General features: G+C 42.9%; 1 protein-coding gene across 6 annotated transcripts in view; it reads left to right on the forward strand.

Moving 5' to 3' along the window:
- Positions 1-15,299, forward strand: part of SEC16A (SEC16 homolog A, endoplasmic reticulum export factor) — a 37,931-nt gene that overhangs the window by 16,216 nt on the left and 6,416 nt on the right. For 4 of the 6 annotated variants that reach the window (XM_042478199.1, XM_042478203.1, XM_042478204.1 and 1 more), the window contains exons 11-27: positions 1,128-1,367; positions 1,749-1,846; positions 3,192-3,273; positions 3,491-3,608; positions 4,453-4,564; positions 5,461-5,566; positions 5,658-5,798; positions 6,311-6,424; positions 7,658-7,862; positions 9,465-9,713; positions 11,249-11,337; positions 11,814-11,861; positions 12,053-12,214; positions 12,693-12,770; positions 12,933-12,989; positions 14,084-14,195; positions 14,831-14,968. In XM_042478199.1, the coding sequence (XP_042334133.1) occupies positions 1,128-1,367; positions 1,749-1,846; positions 3,192-3,273; positions 3,491-3,608; positions 4,453-4,564; positions 5,461-5,566; positions 5,658-5,798; positions 6,311-6,424; positions 7,658-7,862; positions 9,465-9,713; positions 11,249-11,337; positions 11,814-11,861; positions 12,053-12,214; positions 12,693-12,770; positions 12,933-12,989; positions 14,084-14,195; positions 14,831-14,968 (2,149 nt within the window). The remainder of the gene's footprint in view (positions 1-1,127; positions 1,368-1,748; positions 1,847-3,191; positions 3,274-3,490; positions 3,609-4,452; positions 4,565-5,460; positions 5,567-5,657; positions 5,799-6,310; positions 6,425-7,657; positions 7,863-9,464; positions 9,714-11,248; positions 11,338-11,813; positions 11,862-12,052; positions 12,215-12,692; positions 12,771-12,932; positions 12,990-14,083; positions 14,196-14,830; positions 14,969-15,299) is intronic. The other 2 variants (XM_042478201.1, XM_042478202.1) reach the window with 2 other exon arrangements.

The raw sequence follows: 15,299 nt of genomic DNA on the forward strand, positions 1-15,299 counted from the left end.
ATACTCAGTGTTCTCCTAAACCTTCTTCCCTTGTGAAATCCCTTCTAATATCCCGCAGATTAATTCTCCTGCTCTCTGATATCAGCTTATCTAGGTCACATTGTATTCAAATACAGAAGCACAATGTTGGCAGAAAATAAGGTGCGGAGTGGCATAGATAGCGGATGAATTGAAAGTCTCAGTACCCTTGCAGGGTGAACAATTGCAAGGATCAGTACAATGAAATCCTGCATGGAGACCTGATGATTTGTGTGTGTGTGTGTGTGCGTGCGCGCGCGCGCACCTTCAAGTCACTTGTCAACTTATGGAGACCCCAAGAATTTCATAGAGTTTTCTTAAGCCCGGGGTACTCAAAAGATGGTTTTGCCAGTTCTTTCCTCTTAAATTTAGCCTCCAGCAATTGGTATTTGGTTGGTCTTTCATCCAAGTACTAACTAGGGCAGGTCCTGCTTAGCTTCTAAGGTCATATGAGATTTGATGCCTTTAGGGTATTTAGGCCTACAGCTCCATAATTAAGATGCGAAGACCTTTCTGAATAAAAGCTTTAATGCCACACTCTGGTTGTTTACTGTAGAGAAATTCCACCCTAGAAAAAGAGCAGCAGATTTCCTGGACATGCTATCTGCTGTGGATGAGGGCAGTGTCACAAAAACAGCTCCCTCTGCTCTCAACCTCTAGCAGTGCCTCACTAGTAGCTGCTGGTCAGAGAGAATTCCTCTTTAAATTTCACCTCACCCCATTGACCAATTCTGAGAACAGTTGCTGACTGTGGAGGCACTCAGGCTGCTCCTGGTACATCAGAGGTCAGAAACAGATGCTGGATGTCCATCTCTCGGGAGTGCTTAGATTGTGTATTCCTGCATAGCAGAATGGGATGGGACTGGATGGCCCTTAGGGTCTCTTCCAACTCTGTGAATCTCTGTGGCTCTCTAGATGTTGTTGAATGGCACTTCCTTTTCTTTTCTTACCATTGCCTAGGCTGGCTAAGGTTGCTGGGAATTGAAGAATTGTTAGCATTTTTATCACCCCTATGATATATAGTTCTTCCCCTTCCCTGGTTCGTGGGATACGATATTCTGGATCAAAATTCATAAAAAAGAAACTCCCAATGTCCCTTTTGTTTGTAGACAGTGGTGGGCACCGATATTGCTGAGCTTCTTCTACGAGATCATAAAACAGTGTGGCTCCCCGGGAAGTCACCCAATGAAGCAAACCTGATTGACTTCACCAATGAGGCTGTGGAGCAGGTGGAGGAGTCCGGGGAAGCTCAGCTGTCCTTCCTCACAGACAGCCTCATCGCCACCATCGACAGCCTAGAGAAAGAGACAGAGCGATTCCGAGAGCTGCTGCTTTACGGCCGCAAGAAGGTGAAGATTTTTTGCTTTGTACATTTGGGTTACTTCAAAGAGGCCAAGAACATTTCCCCACCCATGGGCTACAGTGTTGCTCCCACTGTGACCAGGAGTGGTGATGGTGCTGACAATGATGATTTATATATTATTTATATAGTACCATAATTGTACATGGCACTTTACAAGTAAAAGAACAGCAAAAATACAGCCAACCTCACCAAAGGGACATAGTTTTTCAAAAAACCATTCTCCCCTCTCTCTCCACCCTAGGGGAAGAGAACAGTAATATACAAACATATAACCAGAGAATATAATTGTAAGACAAATTAGTAAGATAGAAATACAAAAACAAACAAACATTCTTAGGCTGGCAAATTTTCTCCTCTCTTCCACTAGGATGCTCTGGAGTCTGCCATGAAACATGGTCTCTGGGGCCATGCCTTGTTACTTGCCAGTAAGATGGACAGCAGGACTCATGCCAGAGTGATGACAAGGTAATACTCCTTGATGCATCTTTCTGTAGTCAATCTCTTTAGTGCTGGTTCATCCAGCTCTTCAGCTGCCCTAAATTCCAATTCTGGGAGAAAAGGCAGGGTATATGTCAAATATTAGAGCAAGCTGCATATGGAAACAGCTACCTGTATTTATTCTTGCCAGTAGAGAGCCAATGTTCACTGAATCTGCTGGCCTTCAGGGGTGAGGTGGCTACAGAGGGTTCAAGGGGTAATTTTTCTGGACTGGTTCAGGTCTGGAAATGCACAAACATTACCAAAAAGTAACTTATGATTTAAAAAAAAACAACAACTTTAGTTTGCAGTGTGTGGAGCTGTGCCCTCTTCTGTCTCAAAACCATGACTCTTGAGGCCTCCAAAAATGAGGAGAGGTGGAAATCCCCTCAAATTTTTTGGGATGTTAGCTGCCATCAAGTCTTTGACTCATGACCACCTTATGAATTGGAGAGCTCCATGTCAACCTATTATCAACAGCCCTGCTCAGTTTTTGCAAAGTCAGGGCCATGGCTCTTTTGATTGAGTTTATCCACCTGTAATGTGGTCTTCCTTTTTTCTTACTGCTTTCTACCTTACCAAGCATTATTTTCTTTTTTGGTGAGTCATGTCTTCTCATGATATGTCATGAGATTCCTAGCAGTCTCACTTAAGGCATCTTGGCTTCTAAGGGGAGAGTTCAGGCTTGATTTGCTCTAGGACCCATTCCTTTGTCTTTTTCGTAGTCCATGGTATCCATAGAACTCTTTTCCACATTTCAAATGAATAGATTTTCTTCCAGTCAGTTTTCCTCACTCTCCAGCTTTCTTAGCCATACATAGAAATGGGAACCATGATGGCATGTACCATCCTAACTTTGGTATTCAAAGGTCCTAACTTTGGTATTCAAAGGCCCTATACAAACAGCCAAAATAAAGCTGCTTCGGGTCTCTTTGGAGGTATGCTGTTTAAATGATGCATGCATCCTAAGAGTCTGGAAGCTGCACCCAAGCTGCACGCCAGTCCTTAGGACTGGAGCATGGCTTTGGTGTGGCTTCTGGACTCGTAGGACACATGTATCATTGAAACACCATACCTCCAATGTGACTCGAAGCAGCTTTATTTTGGCTGTCTGTATCAGGCCAAAGATATATTTACACTTCAGGATTGTCAGGTTGTGGGGAGCTCAAAAACAGCCTTGAGATACACTTTGCCCAATCCATGCTTTAGGGAGCTGTGAGATTATCTCACTCTGAAAAGACCTGACACAGGTTTCTCCTTGGAACTGGGAGCTGTTCTGTTTTATGTTGATGTTGTCTTCTTAGATTTTTGATGTTTGGTGTTGTCTCTTTAGATTTGCTAACAGCCTTCCGATAAATGATCCACTGCAGACTGTTTACCAGCTCATGTCTGGGAGGATGCCAGCAGCATCCACGGTGAGTTCCAAACCCCAGTTGCCAAGGAAGCTCCTTTGTGTGGTTGCTGGCTGAACCAGGTGCAGTTCCTCATGGGAGCTGGTGCTGTTTCTTCCATGCACATACCTCCAGAGGAAAATGCAAGAGCCTCTTCTGCAGTTTGTGAATTTCTTTCCATTTTATTCCTTGCCCTTTCCCAATGGTTCACCAATATCAGCCTCTTCCCGTTTTCCTCTAGTGCTGTGGTGATGAGAAATGGGGGGACTGGAGACCTCATCTGGCAATGGTCCTGTCCAACCTGACTAATAACATGGACGTAGAGACGAGGACGATCATCACCATGGGCGACACACTTGGTAACCCATTGAGGCAATGTTGGAGAACATGGGATGGAGAGGGGGAGGATGAATAGACATGCTCTTGAACCCAGGTGGGCTTAACTGGGTTTTTAGCTGGGTTTGTTAAAAATTTCCAGAAACCCATGCTAGAAAACTGGAGGAATGTGGGCAAATTGTCTTTTTAATAATAGTTTGTAAGTTATTATACACAAAAAGAGGCAACCAGAGAAGGAGACAGTAGAATCACAGCCTACTTGTCTAAAAATGTTTGAGACACGAGAACTAGATAGCTATATGACAGGGACGTTTGGCTGTAGTGCCATACTGAATGGAATTTCAAAGAGGCAGGCAACATATTCTTGGGTCTTTCTCCATATTTTTCTTATCCTACTTACATGTATCAGATCTTCAGGAGTTGTCTTGGTATTCTGATTTCATTTGTAGACCCGTTCACCAAATGAACATTTCATTTGTCTAATGTTGTTGCTGTTAATACTGCATAGTTTCTTTCATTTACCTGACAAAAGCTTGTGGGCATTTGAGATGGGCCAATTTGAACTATCCATAAATCAAAGGAAGAGGTTAAAAGGTATTTCTGCAAGTGCACACACCTTTCTCTCAGCTTCATTTTTCCTGGGCAGAAGACCACCAGGACAGTTCTTCAAAGAGAAAGTCAGCAATGCACGTGCCAATGGAATAATTGGTCACCAAAACAGAAAGCCAGTTACATTTAGCAGAAGCTGTAGATGTTATACTGTGCCACCCCTTTAGATCTTGCAGATCCTAAGGGGCTGGGCCGTTGTAGTGTTCCCTGTCAGTTGTGATTTCTTAAGGTACACCCTTGTTTTATGTTCTCTTCAAGCCTCAAAAGGCCTTTTGGATGCTGCTCACTTTTGCTACCTGATGGCTCAGGTTGGATTTGGAGTTTACACAAAGAAGACGACCAAGTTGGTGCTGATTGGCTCAAATCACAGGTGAGTGGGGAGATGGGTCACTGACAAAACTACTTTCCTTGGACCAGATCTTTGCCTCAATCACCATCTATTACTCCCACAGACTTTTTGAGGTCTAATCTGCACTGCAGAAATAACACAGTTTGACACTGCTTTAACTGGCGTGGCTCAGTGCTGTGGAATTCTGGGATTGGTAGTTTTGTGAGATATTCTCTATCACAATGCTCTGAAGACATAACAAAATACAGATCCTAGAATGTCATAGGATGGAGGCAGCATCAAGGCAAAAGAAAACAGTGGCAATAAAATTAATGGTGGTGTACACCGAGGGTTGTACGATAGGTTTGTGTTCTGCCCTTTCTCTGCCACAGTGCCGCCTCCTCATCTAAATGATCTTTAAGCAATACACCAGGATGTAAATTATGTGGCCTTGGGGGCTTCCATGTGGTCCAAATGTGGACTGCCACAGTCCTCTCATCTGCAATTATTTGTTTATTTATTTTTCCTGCCATAATATGGTAAGATGCATTCCTGGAAGCCTCCAAGGAGCATGCTTTTAGGGGTACTTTGTACTCCTGTTTGGCTCATAAATTGTCTTTTATTCTCCTCCCATTAAAAAATGCAATGTGATCTGACCACCCATGAAAAGAGTCCTGGTGGCACAGTGGTTAAATGTCGGTCCTGCAGCCACAAGGTTGTGAGTTCAATCTCAGGGCTCCAAGATTGACTCAACCTTCCATCATTTTGTAGGCCGGTAAAATGAGTTTGTTGGGGGCAATTTACTTACAGATTTTAAACTGCTTAGAGAATGATGAGTTCACTATTAATTGGTATCTTGCTATTCATTATTCATGGTGGAAGATATTTGCTTCTCATTTGAAGAATATACCTTTTTCCATTTTTTTTTGTTCCCTTAGCTTACCTTTTCAAAGGTTTGCCACCAATGAAGCTATCCAAAGGACAGAAGCTTATGAATACGCACAGTCACTAGGGACTCAGCCGTGCTGTTTGCCCAACTTTCAGGTTTGCCTTTCTCTCTTCCTGTTTAGTCGACATTGACTCAAGGTTTCTGGGTTTCAGAATTCTCAGCCATGAATCCTCTCAAACTTTGCAGGTTTTCAAGTTCATCTACGCTTGCCGACTGGCTGAGATGGGACTGGCCGCACAGGCGTTCCATTACTGTGAAGTGATTGCCAAAGCTGTCCTGAAAAACCCCAGCTATTATTCCCCTGTTTTGATCAGCCAGGTGATCCAGGTATGGTATGCTGTACAGTTGCAATTCAGCAGTGTTTCTTTCTTTGAGCAGCAAAAGTTGTTACCTTCCCCCTTGTACTCTGTGTGACTGGGGGTGGGGTTTGGCAGGTACTGCTGAAAACAACACAGTTATGTTTCACTTTGTGAACACTAAGACTGCATTTACATTGTGTTATTATTGAAGCTGATACCACTTTCACTGCCATGGCTCCATCCTGTGGAATCTTGGGATTTGTAGTTTGGTGAGGAATTTGGAATTTCTTGCTCAGGAGCTCTACTCTAGTAGCACTAGAGCTCTTTAGGAGAGAATTCTAGGTTAATCACTGAGAATATCGAACTGCAGATCGAAGGATTCCATAGGATGAAGTCATAAGTAGAATCAAACTGTTTTAACAGCATAGCTCTGAGTCTTTACAGAGAGACAAGATAGAAAAAGAGTGGAAGAATTGCAGAAATGTTGATTTATTTATCTTTTCCCACTCTTTTCCCCACTTTCATTCATTTGCTTCACAGATGTCCTCTCAGTTGCGGCTCTTTGACCCACAGATCAAAGAGAAACCAGAGCAGGAATTCTTCACTGAGCCCAGTTGGTTAGTACAACTTCGGAACTTAGATGGACAAATTAAGGTGAGTGCATCATCCTTCTAACCCAGGAATGGGCAACTGTGAGAGGCTAAGGGGTTCTAGACCATAGCTGTGTGATCTCCTCCATCACATTTGTTCAGAAGTCAGTCCTTGTTTTTTCAGTGAGATCAATGTCCAAGTGAATAAGTTCAAGATTGCAACCCAAGAGCCTTTCTTTAAAAAGCAACTGGGGGGGGGGAGGGCAAAACATACAGCAGAAATAATCCAGTTTGAGACTGCTTAAACTACCTGTTTTATTGCTAGGGAATTCTGGGAACTGTAGTTTGTTGTGGCTCTACATCTCTCTGACAGAGAAGGCTAAATGTCTCACAAAACTACATGTCCCAGAATGTTGTAGCACTTAGCCAGGGTTCAGTCTCAGACTGGATAAATTCAGCAGTGTGTTTTTGCCTTTGGAAACATTTACAGTGAAGACTGTCTTCCTTGCCCACTTAACATATCTTGTGCAAAACTCATACACTGGGTTACTTCTTCCAAACATAAGGTTGTATTCATATTCCATCTGATGAAAACAGTAGCTGGCCATCTTCCCTGGTGACTTCAGTGGTTCCATCCGAAATCCTAGTCCATTCTTAAGGATAACCAGCCTTGTGATTCAGACACTTTCTTTCTGGGGGAGGATAAGTGGGTAACGCAAAGCCCTCCAAATGTTATCTCATTGCAACTTCCAGCATCGCTAGTGGCATGGAATTCTGGCAGTTTCAGTTTGTCAACATTTGAAGGGCCATGCGTTGCCCACTACTGGACTAGAAGGATCTCAGTCCTCTTATGCTCATTTCATACTTGTTGCAAGAGGATAAAATTAGAGCTAATGAGGAGACATGTTTCTACAGCAGCAGAATATTAGGCAGAAGTTGGGCTGGACTGAGAGACCACACAACAGTAGGAAACTGCTTCTTACCAGACCAGATTACATGTCTGTCATTTTGTTCTGACTGGATCAGAGTCTTGGGCAGTTGAGAGATTTTCCCTATCAACTCCTCCGTGGTCGTCTTTAAACAGAGATATTGGAGATTGACCCTGGGACTGTGTGTCTGCAAAACAGGACTTCTACCACTAAATGATGTCCCCTCCCCATATTCTGGCCAGGGCTAATGGTGCAGGTGTTCCCTAGCTCCACACGTTAACATAGGTATTGATGGGCATATAAAGTGGTCAATGCATAAATAAGTCACTGAATAATCTACTATTTTTGTCCTCTTCACCTGATTCCAGGAAGGCTCTCTAGCTTACAGCGCTGGCAGATCCACACCCCAGCAGTATGCATGCAGTACGCCAAGCTCAGAACTGGACCGCATCAGTCAGAGTGAAGGAATAGGACCTGGCCAGGATATGAGTTCTGGCCCTGACAACCCACTCCTAGCCTCTTTGCTCCCTAATGCAACACACCCCATACAGGGGGTCCAGCTGATGCCTTCAGGTGTGTATTCCACATGAAAATCAGAACATCAGGACTCTGGGACCGACAGGGACACTTGCCCCAGGTCACAGAATGGGAACATGCAAAATCTCTGTTCTCAGTAAGTTTCCACACTAGTTTGATTTGGAAAGGTTTCTGTGCACTGTTTTTTGTTTAATAACAAAAACAGTTGTCTGAGTGAAGAGCACAGGATGTAAGAAAGCTCCTCATTGCTCATTCCTGAAAAAGATGGTGGGCTTGACCCAATGACAAATTGCATTAGTAGTCTCTCCTGACCATTTCTCATCATATAGGCCAGACATACTTGGTGTGTCAACAAAGAGATAGTGGAAGGATGAAATTTCTTTGGTTATTCAAGAATCACATTGAACCTAGGGTGGGGAAGGTCTTTTACCCTAAGGCCAGAATTCAATTTCAGACAAATTTTTAGAGGCCACAATCCAGTAGTGAGGAGGGTCGAAGTCAGAAGTAGTGAGGCCAAAAGCACCAGCTCAGTTTAGTTTTTATTTCTGTTAAGTGAACCTCAGGAATGTCTAAGAATTAAGAGGAAAGCCTATACAAAAGATGGGAAACCTGCAGATAATGGTTTTAGGGGGAAAGAGTTTGAGCCCAGCTTGGGAATGGAATTCTTCACTACGTTTCATCTCAGAGGAAGGAATGAGTAATTTTAACAATTTCCTTCCCACTGTGAGAAAGTCTTCAAAATGTTTGCTATTCAGGACATTCTTCACAGTATTGGTGGTTTTGCACAGAAAACAGTATTTTCTGCATAGGAAATACACAGAAAGAAAATGTTGTTTTCTAGGCAGATCAACCATGTATGAATTTTGCACAGAATAAATGTTCAGTTACAGCGTTTTCTTTGCAGGAAATTATATTTCTGCATAGACATATTGTCCAGAATCCTCTCTAGTGAATCCCAGTCCAACCCCACATATCCTCACTTACCATTAAGCAGCTGCTGTGATTGACGGGGGTCTGCTCCTCAGTCTCAGGAAGCACTTAACATTCTTATCCCTTCCCAAGCAATCTCCATTGTGACAGGCAGAAATAGGGTTCCTACCACAATTCCCTCTTGCAACAGAGATTGCTCACATAAATGGTCATAGCACCATCAGCTTCCTGATCGATGGAAACAGATCTCCTTTGCAGTGGCTGCTGACCAATAAATGGGGATTGGGGGACTTTCACGGTCCCTATGTGTCCCCTAAACAAGGAGATGTGTAGGAATCATGAATATGAAACCATCACAAATGTCTATCTCTCAGTTATCCATTCATAACTTCCCAGTAGGATTCTGGCCATTATTTTCTGGAAAGGATATGCTGTTTTCTGCACAAATACCCACATGCAAATTTTGTGCACAATAAGTTGTGAACTGCACAACTTCTTGCGAATCCAGGATTCCTTTCATCAGGGTTTCTCCACACTGCAGAAACATGTTTTTTAGTGTTTCTCAAATATTTTCAAATAGTCTTTCCATTGTTAAGAAATTTAGCCACAGGACAAAAGGCTCACCACCTCTAAGCTTCTTGTTATTGATTATAAACGCCTTGAAGAGAGAGAGAGATTTATATTTATATATTTCCATCCTTTCTGGAGCTCCTCAAACCATTCTGGACAGCTCAACTGCCATGGCTCCATCTTCCCAACAAGAGACTTTCAACAATGTTCCAGTCTACTCCATGCCTCCTTCCGGTGCGGGGTCAGGACCTGGGCTGGGACCTGGCTTTTCAGGCTCCTTTGCTGCTGAACAGAGCCCAATGTACCCAGGAATGATGGTGCCCCCAGCAGGCTTACCACCTCAAGCCAGTGAGCTGCAGCTGCAGGAACAGGTCAACCAGGAAACAGGTATGTCTTTTGGCCCAGAAGATGGGTGACTGGGGAAGACAATGTGGCTTTGCTGCCTAAAAGCTAAACCCTGACAAAGAAACTTAGGGCCAGCTACATACCAACAGAACCTGTCCCCTGTTTCTGTTGTGCATTCTCACACATGATTTGGAGAGAATGTTCCTTATGGTTTGTTACAGTTGCACACACTATCCCTTAAGACAGCATGCAGGAAAGTGTTCTTGGTGGTTAATCTTTTTTAGGAGATCTTTGGGAATCTCAGCAGTTTGAAAAAGCACTGAAAGACTTCATTCATGGTTTCAGCCCCTTCTGGCTGGGAAGTCATATTCTTGCTCTGAGTTTCAGGATTACATTGTAGCTTATTCCTGGGTCTAAACAGCTGTAAAAAATTTTGGGAATATCTCCTCCCCCATTTTCCAGTAATGCCCTAAATCCTCACAGGATATGGCTCCCTGTTTTTCTGAAGCAAAACATGATCAAATTATCACTTCTCTTTTTGAAAAAAGGCTATTTCTGGCCAGACAAGCTGGGGGCTTCTGGGCAGGGGAATTGATTTCTCATTTTGGGGCATCTTGTTTGTTTTGTTGATGAGGAACGTTAAATGCTGTACTGAAGGGATTGGTGGGCTGCAGGCAATCCACAAACTGCACAGTTAACACCCCTGCCGTTGCTACATTGCCTTCCTTTAGCAGGAAAACACTCCTTGGATCTCACTGAACATTTGTCCATCCAGCCCTTTTCTTGAGATAGCACCTTCAGGGCTGTAGCAAAGAAAGATCTGGGACCTCCCAGCTTTGTGTTGTCCTCCCACTTCCATTGAGGAGCCATATTCCCTCTTGTCGTTCTCCTATTTCTAGAATTTGCCCTGCTCTCCCTTCAGTCAATTTCCAGGCTGAGCAGCAAAGCTGCCATGTTCCACTTCCTACATGCCCACCTGGCCATGCTGCCACTGATTCTGACTCTTTTGATTGTTTGCCTCCAGGATTCTCCACAGCCCCCTTCCCTTCAACTCCAGTTTCTCCCTGCAGACACAGTGAGAGTCACCTGTAGAGTGGCAGCAGGCCTTGGTCTTGCTTCTGGGTTTATCCTGTAGAGCTTTCAGGTGTTTGACCCCCCAGACTGCAACTGGGATTGGACTGTTTCTTGAACAGTGGAGCCAAGAAACTGCATGCTGCCTTAGAATAATCATTCTGATCACCCTAGATGGGATGGGATGAATAACTGCACATCTCACACTAAATTGAATGATTATTATTTTTTTGATCTGTTGTGTCAAGTGGGTGTTGAAATCAGACTTGTTAGAACTCTATCCGAAAAGGCAAGACAGATATGAAACAGTAAGGAAATTTTATTCATGAGGAGACTAATGGTTGCTTGAGAACAAAATTAGAGGATGTTTGGGAGAAGGAGGCCGAGATTAAGAAAATCTGGATAGATGTGAAGAAACTGGGAGTAGCCACCTCTCTTCTAATCTAAACCGGAACATTTCATTTGGACAAAAAACCTTACTTGCTTGTGCTTTTCATATATCTCAGCTATGCAGGCTGCCCCTCGGGAGTCTCCAGGTTGGAAGCCTGTACCAGGGCCCAGAGAAGATGACTTCTATGGCAAGATGGCAAGCATGGTATCAGCCTAATTCTTTCCACTTTTGTGGCCCTTATTTTGCCAACACCTCCATCCCATGTCTGTTTGGAAGCTTTCCTGTGGTGCCTTGCTTAGCAGCATCTTAACACCTTGCCTATTGGCTCCATTTTGGAATGTGTTGCAATCTCCATCCCACTGTATGTTGTGCACAGAGTAGTCTGAGAATAATGAATCTGTACTGCAGGTTGAAACACAACCTAGGAAGCGAGTATGTTGGGTGGGTAGGTCCCCTTCACTGGTCCGCTGGAAGCAAAGGGTCATTCCTTGATCTTTTTTCCTCCATGGGGAAATTTGTGTAAGTCCTATTGATTTCTTTTTAAAAGACACTAACCAAATTAAATCTGCAGCTGAAAGTAGTTGTTTAGAACTTGTCTCAGTCTCTCCCCCCCCCCCCCCCCCGTTTTTTTAATAGTTGGCTTAGCTGCTTGCTTATGTACTGGCTTTGTATTTATCCAGGGCCCGGGCCGACGATCCAGAACTACCTCTCAGTCTTCAGCCCATATGGTATGCCACAAAGTAGACTCACTCTCACTCAGTCTCTTCTTTTACATACCATCCTTTTTCTTCTTAATAACTTGCATCTTGATTCCCTTGTTTTCTTGCCCTGCCCTCTCTCTCCCTGCCTTGTGCATCAGTCAGAAATATCACTGCTTGGAGCCAAAAAAAAGTAACCCCACTTTCTTGTACTGTGTCAGGGCTTTGGACAGCGGTCTCGGACCACCTCAGAATCCTCTGTGCATTCGGTGGGACGTGAGAGACGGAACTCGGCAGCAAAGCAGCCCTCTCCGCCCCCACCATCAATCCCAGAAGGGAAAGAAACCAAAAAAGAAACCAAAAAGGAAACAGCACCACGGAAGGTAGGTTAGAGGTGTCTGTAGAAATGTTTCCATGTAAACCCATGTCTCTAATTTGCACAGAAGTACAGAATATAACATTTATGTGCGGAAGAATATTATTTTCAGTGTAGAAAAACTGTTTGCTGTGCAGTAATTCTCTTTTCTGTGCAAATTCCCAGCACTTGAGAAACCTATTTTGGGGGCCATTTTTAAAACATTTCTAACTATTCTTTCCATTCCTAGTTTGCTCAGACCAGAGGCTCCTGTACTTCAACTTTCTGTTCATTACAGCAGTCAATTGATTGCCTATGAGAAGCTTACAAGCAGGATATGAGCAAACTATTCCTTCCATGTTTCATTCCTCTAGCAATTGATATACAGAGGCATACTGTTTCTGAAATAAGAAACAAACTGAGATAGAAATGACTTTTTGCTTTCCATCTGCACCAAGCAGAAGAGAGGGGGGATAAAATAAGCCTAGTGATGTCTTTGTTTTTAGAGCGGTGCGACGTGGTTTGGCTGGCTGATGGGCAAAAGCAAGAATGAAGCTCACCTCCCTGATGACAAGAACAAATCGGTAAGAACACTGAATTCATGGCTCTCGGCTCATGTGCAAAATGCTTCAACTTAAGATGCTGAGATTCACACCCATCTTTCAAGCACTGCTTGACTGTTAAACTGCTTAACTGCTCGATGCATGAGACACTCTTTGTAACCTCACAATGTTCCATTTGTCTAGATTGTTTGGGATGAGAAGAAACAGCGGTGGGTCAATTTAGATGAACCAGAAGAAGAGGTAAGAACCAAGTTCAGGTTTTAACTTGCACTGTTCAATCTGTTGAGCCATTCATTTTTTATTTATATCTGCAATGAGTAGCTGTGCACACATTCTTTTTTCCAGGATGCTTTTTAGAAAGTCCCATTCATCACCCATAACCATCTTCCACTTTCAGTTTTGTAGTTCCAGCCTATCCACTCTTACTGTTTCTCTTTCTGTGTCTCTCTTTTGTAATTTTATTTATTGTGAAGCAATAAAACTTTATAAACATAACATTGTATAAGTGTTCTGGTTCATAACAGTAAAACCATAATGATCAGAACACAACAAAATATACAAATACACACTGAGATATTATTATATCCCTCTCAATAAAAGATTCAATTATATATAGCTGTGTGTTCTCTTTTCTAATAACTAAATTCTGTCACAGAAGAAATTGGGGTCTTCTCAGCTAGAAAACAGATACTCAAAAGAACATTAAATGGGGAGGGATTTGTAAGATGTTGAATCTTTGTTTGCAAACATGATAAACGACGATAAAGTTTTTAAACAGAGGCTGGATGGCTATTTGTCAGGTGTGCTTTGAGTGTGTCTTCTTGCGTGGCAGAATGGTGTTGGACTGGATGGCCTTGGGCTCTCTTCCAACTCTATGATTCTATGAAAATGTCATTACCTTTATTATCTTTGTTATTATTTTCAGATTGTACTTTTATCATATAGTGCTATTTCTCACACTCTTTGTAGCAAACCTTGAAAGGATAGTTCCATTTAAGTGGAGCCAGTGCTGTGCAGTTTCCATCCTAGCAGCACTTAGGAGATGAGAAACAAGAGCTTTATTTGTGATGTTCTCCTTTTGAAAAGTAGCAATAAGTTCCCTTTAAAGCACACTTCTTGGTTTAGCATCCCTGACAAGTAATGCAAAATATTGTACCGCTCTCCCTCTGTCTCTACAGCACCAGTGTTTTCAAAATAATTTTGACTCAATATTTTATGATGACTTATGGTCTGTGAAGTCCAATTCAAACTGCAGTAAGAGAAGTAAAAAACAAAACCCAAACCTGGTTCCTAAGGGAACCCTGATCCAAGGGCCCACTGTTCTTTTCTTCCAGAGCAAGCCACCACCTCCGCCTCCTACGGGGTTCCCACAAGTTCCTCAGGCAGCTCCCACTGGTCCAGGAGGTCCTCCCAATGCTTCAGTCAATATGTTCTCCAGGAGAGCAGGTACCTACACTATTTGGTGGGAGCCTATTGAAAACAGCTGTAACTGCCTTGTCATGAGGTGGGCCATCTGTCTGTTCAGCCCAGCACTGTCCCTTTTGATAAGCAGTGGGTTGTTTTTTGTTTTGATTTTGGGTGATTTAAACCTATATGGAATGAACCTGAGAGCTTCTGACTATTAAGCATGTTCTTCACTGCAAATCTACTGTGCTTTCCTATGAAGGAGTCTTTGGTTTTGTTCTTCCCCAAATGTTATTTGCCAACAAGTAGTTTGCTGTTGCCTGTCTTTCGTTCTACTGACCCAGTGATCTGTCTATTAAGTGATCTTGAAAACCTTGGGGGAGGGGAAGTGTGGACATTGTAGTCAAAAAGTAACTTTTCTAATCTGGTGTAAGAAGAGAGCCTTGGAAGTCGAAATATAGAGAATAATCTTTTAGATACTCTGCTTATTTTATGTTGTCCCTTGTACGTATGTAAGTTTTAGTTTATGTATTATACATTGTATTGTCTTGTGTTTGCTTAATAAAATAAAAGCAATTGCAAAAAAAAAAAAAAAAAAGTAACTTTTTCAGGTTCCAGTATTATGCCCTCCATCTCATTGTGATTTCCCCCATCCTTTCCTGCTTGTGTCTTTTCAGCAGGAAGCAAAGCTCGCTATGTTGACATCCTGAACCCAAGCAGAGCGAAGTCTCCTGGGACTGCCCCTGCACCTTCTGAACTCTTTGCTCCATTGGCCCCAATGCCCATTCCTGCAAACATGTTCGTACCAAACTCAGGTGAGTAAATGAGGCAAGGAGAGAGCAGGTGACAGGGAAAAGGCTGGCCTTCCAACAGCTTTCTTTTAGTGTTTTCTGTGTTTTCCTTTTGCTGCATTTTTTGTTTTGTTTTGTTTTTTGGTAAGATGAATTTTCAATATGTCATAAATGTTTGTTGTTCTGTTCAGATCACTTGTTTAAAGAAAACAGACCTGTAGGATTTCTTCGTTGAACTGAAATTGTTGCTGTTGTTGTGTGTGCCTTCAAGTTGTTTTCAACTTATATACTTCATCTTTGTGAAGTACTGTGGCTGTAAGGGGGCTTGTCTTGTCTGCTCATCTTGTGGTCTGCT

Source organism: Sceloporus undulatus, chromosome 7, assembly GCF_019175285.1.
Source record: "Sceloporus undulatus isolate JIND9_A2432 ecotype Alabama chromosome 7, SceUnd_v1.1, whole genome shotgun sequence".
Lineage (NCBI taxonomy): Eukaryota > Metazoa > Chordata > Lepidosauria > Squamata > Phrynosomatidae > Sceloporus > Sceloporus undulatus.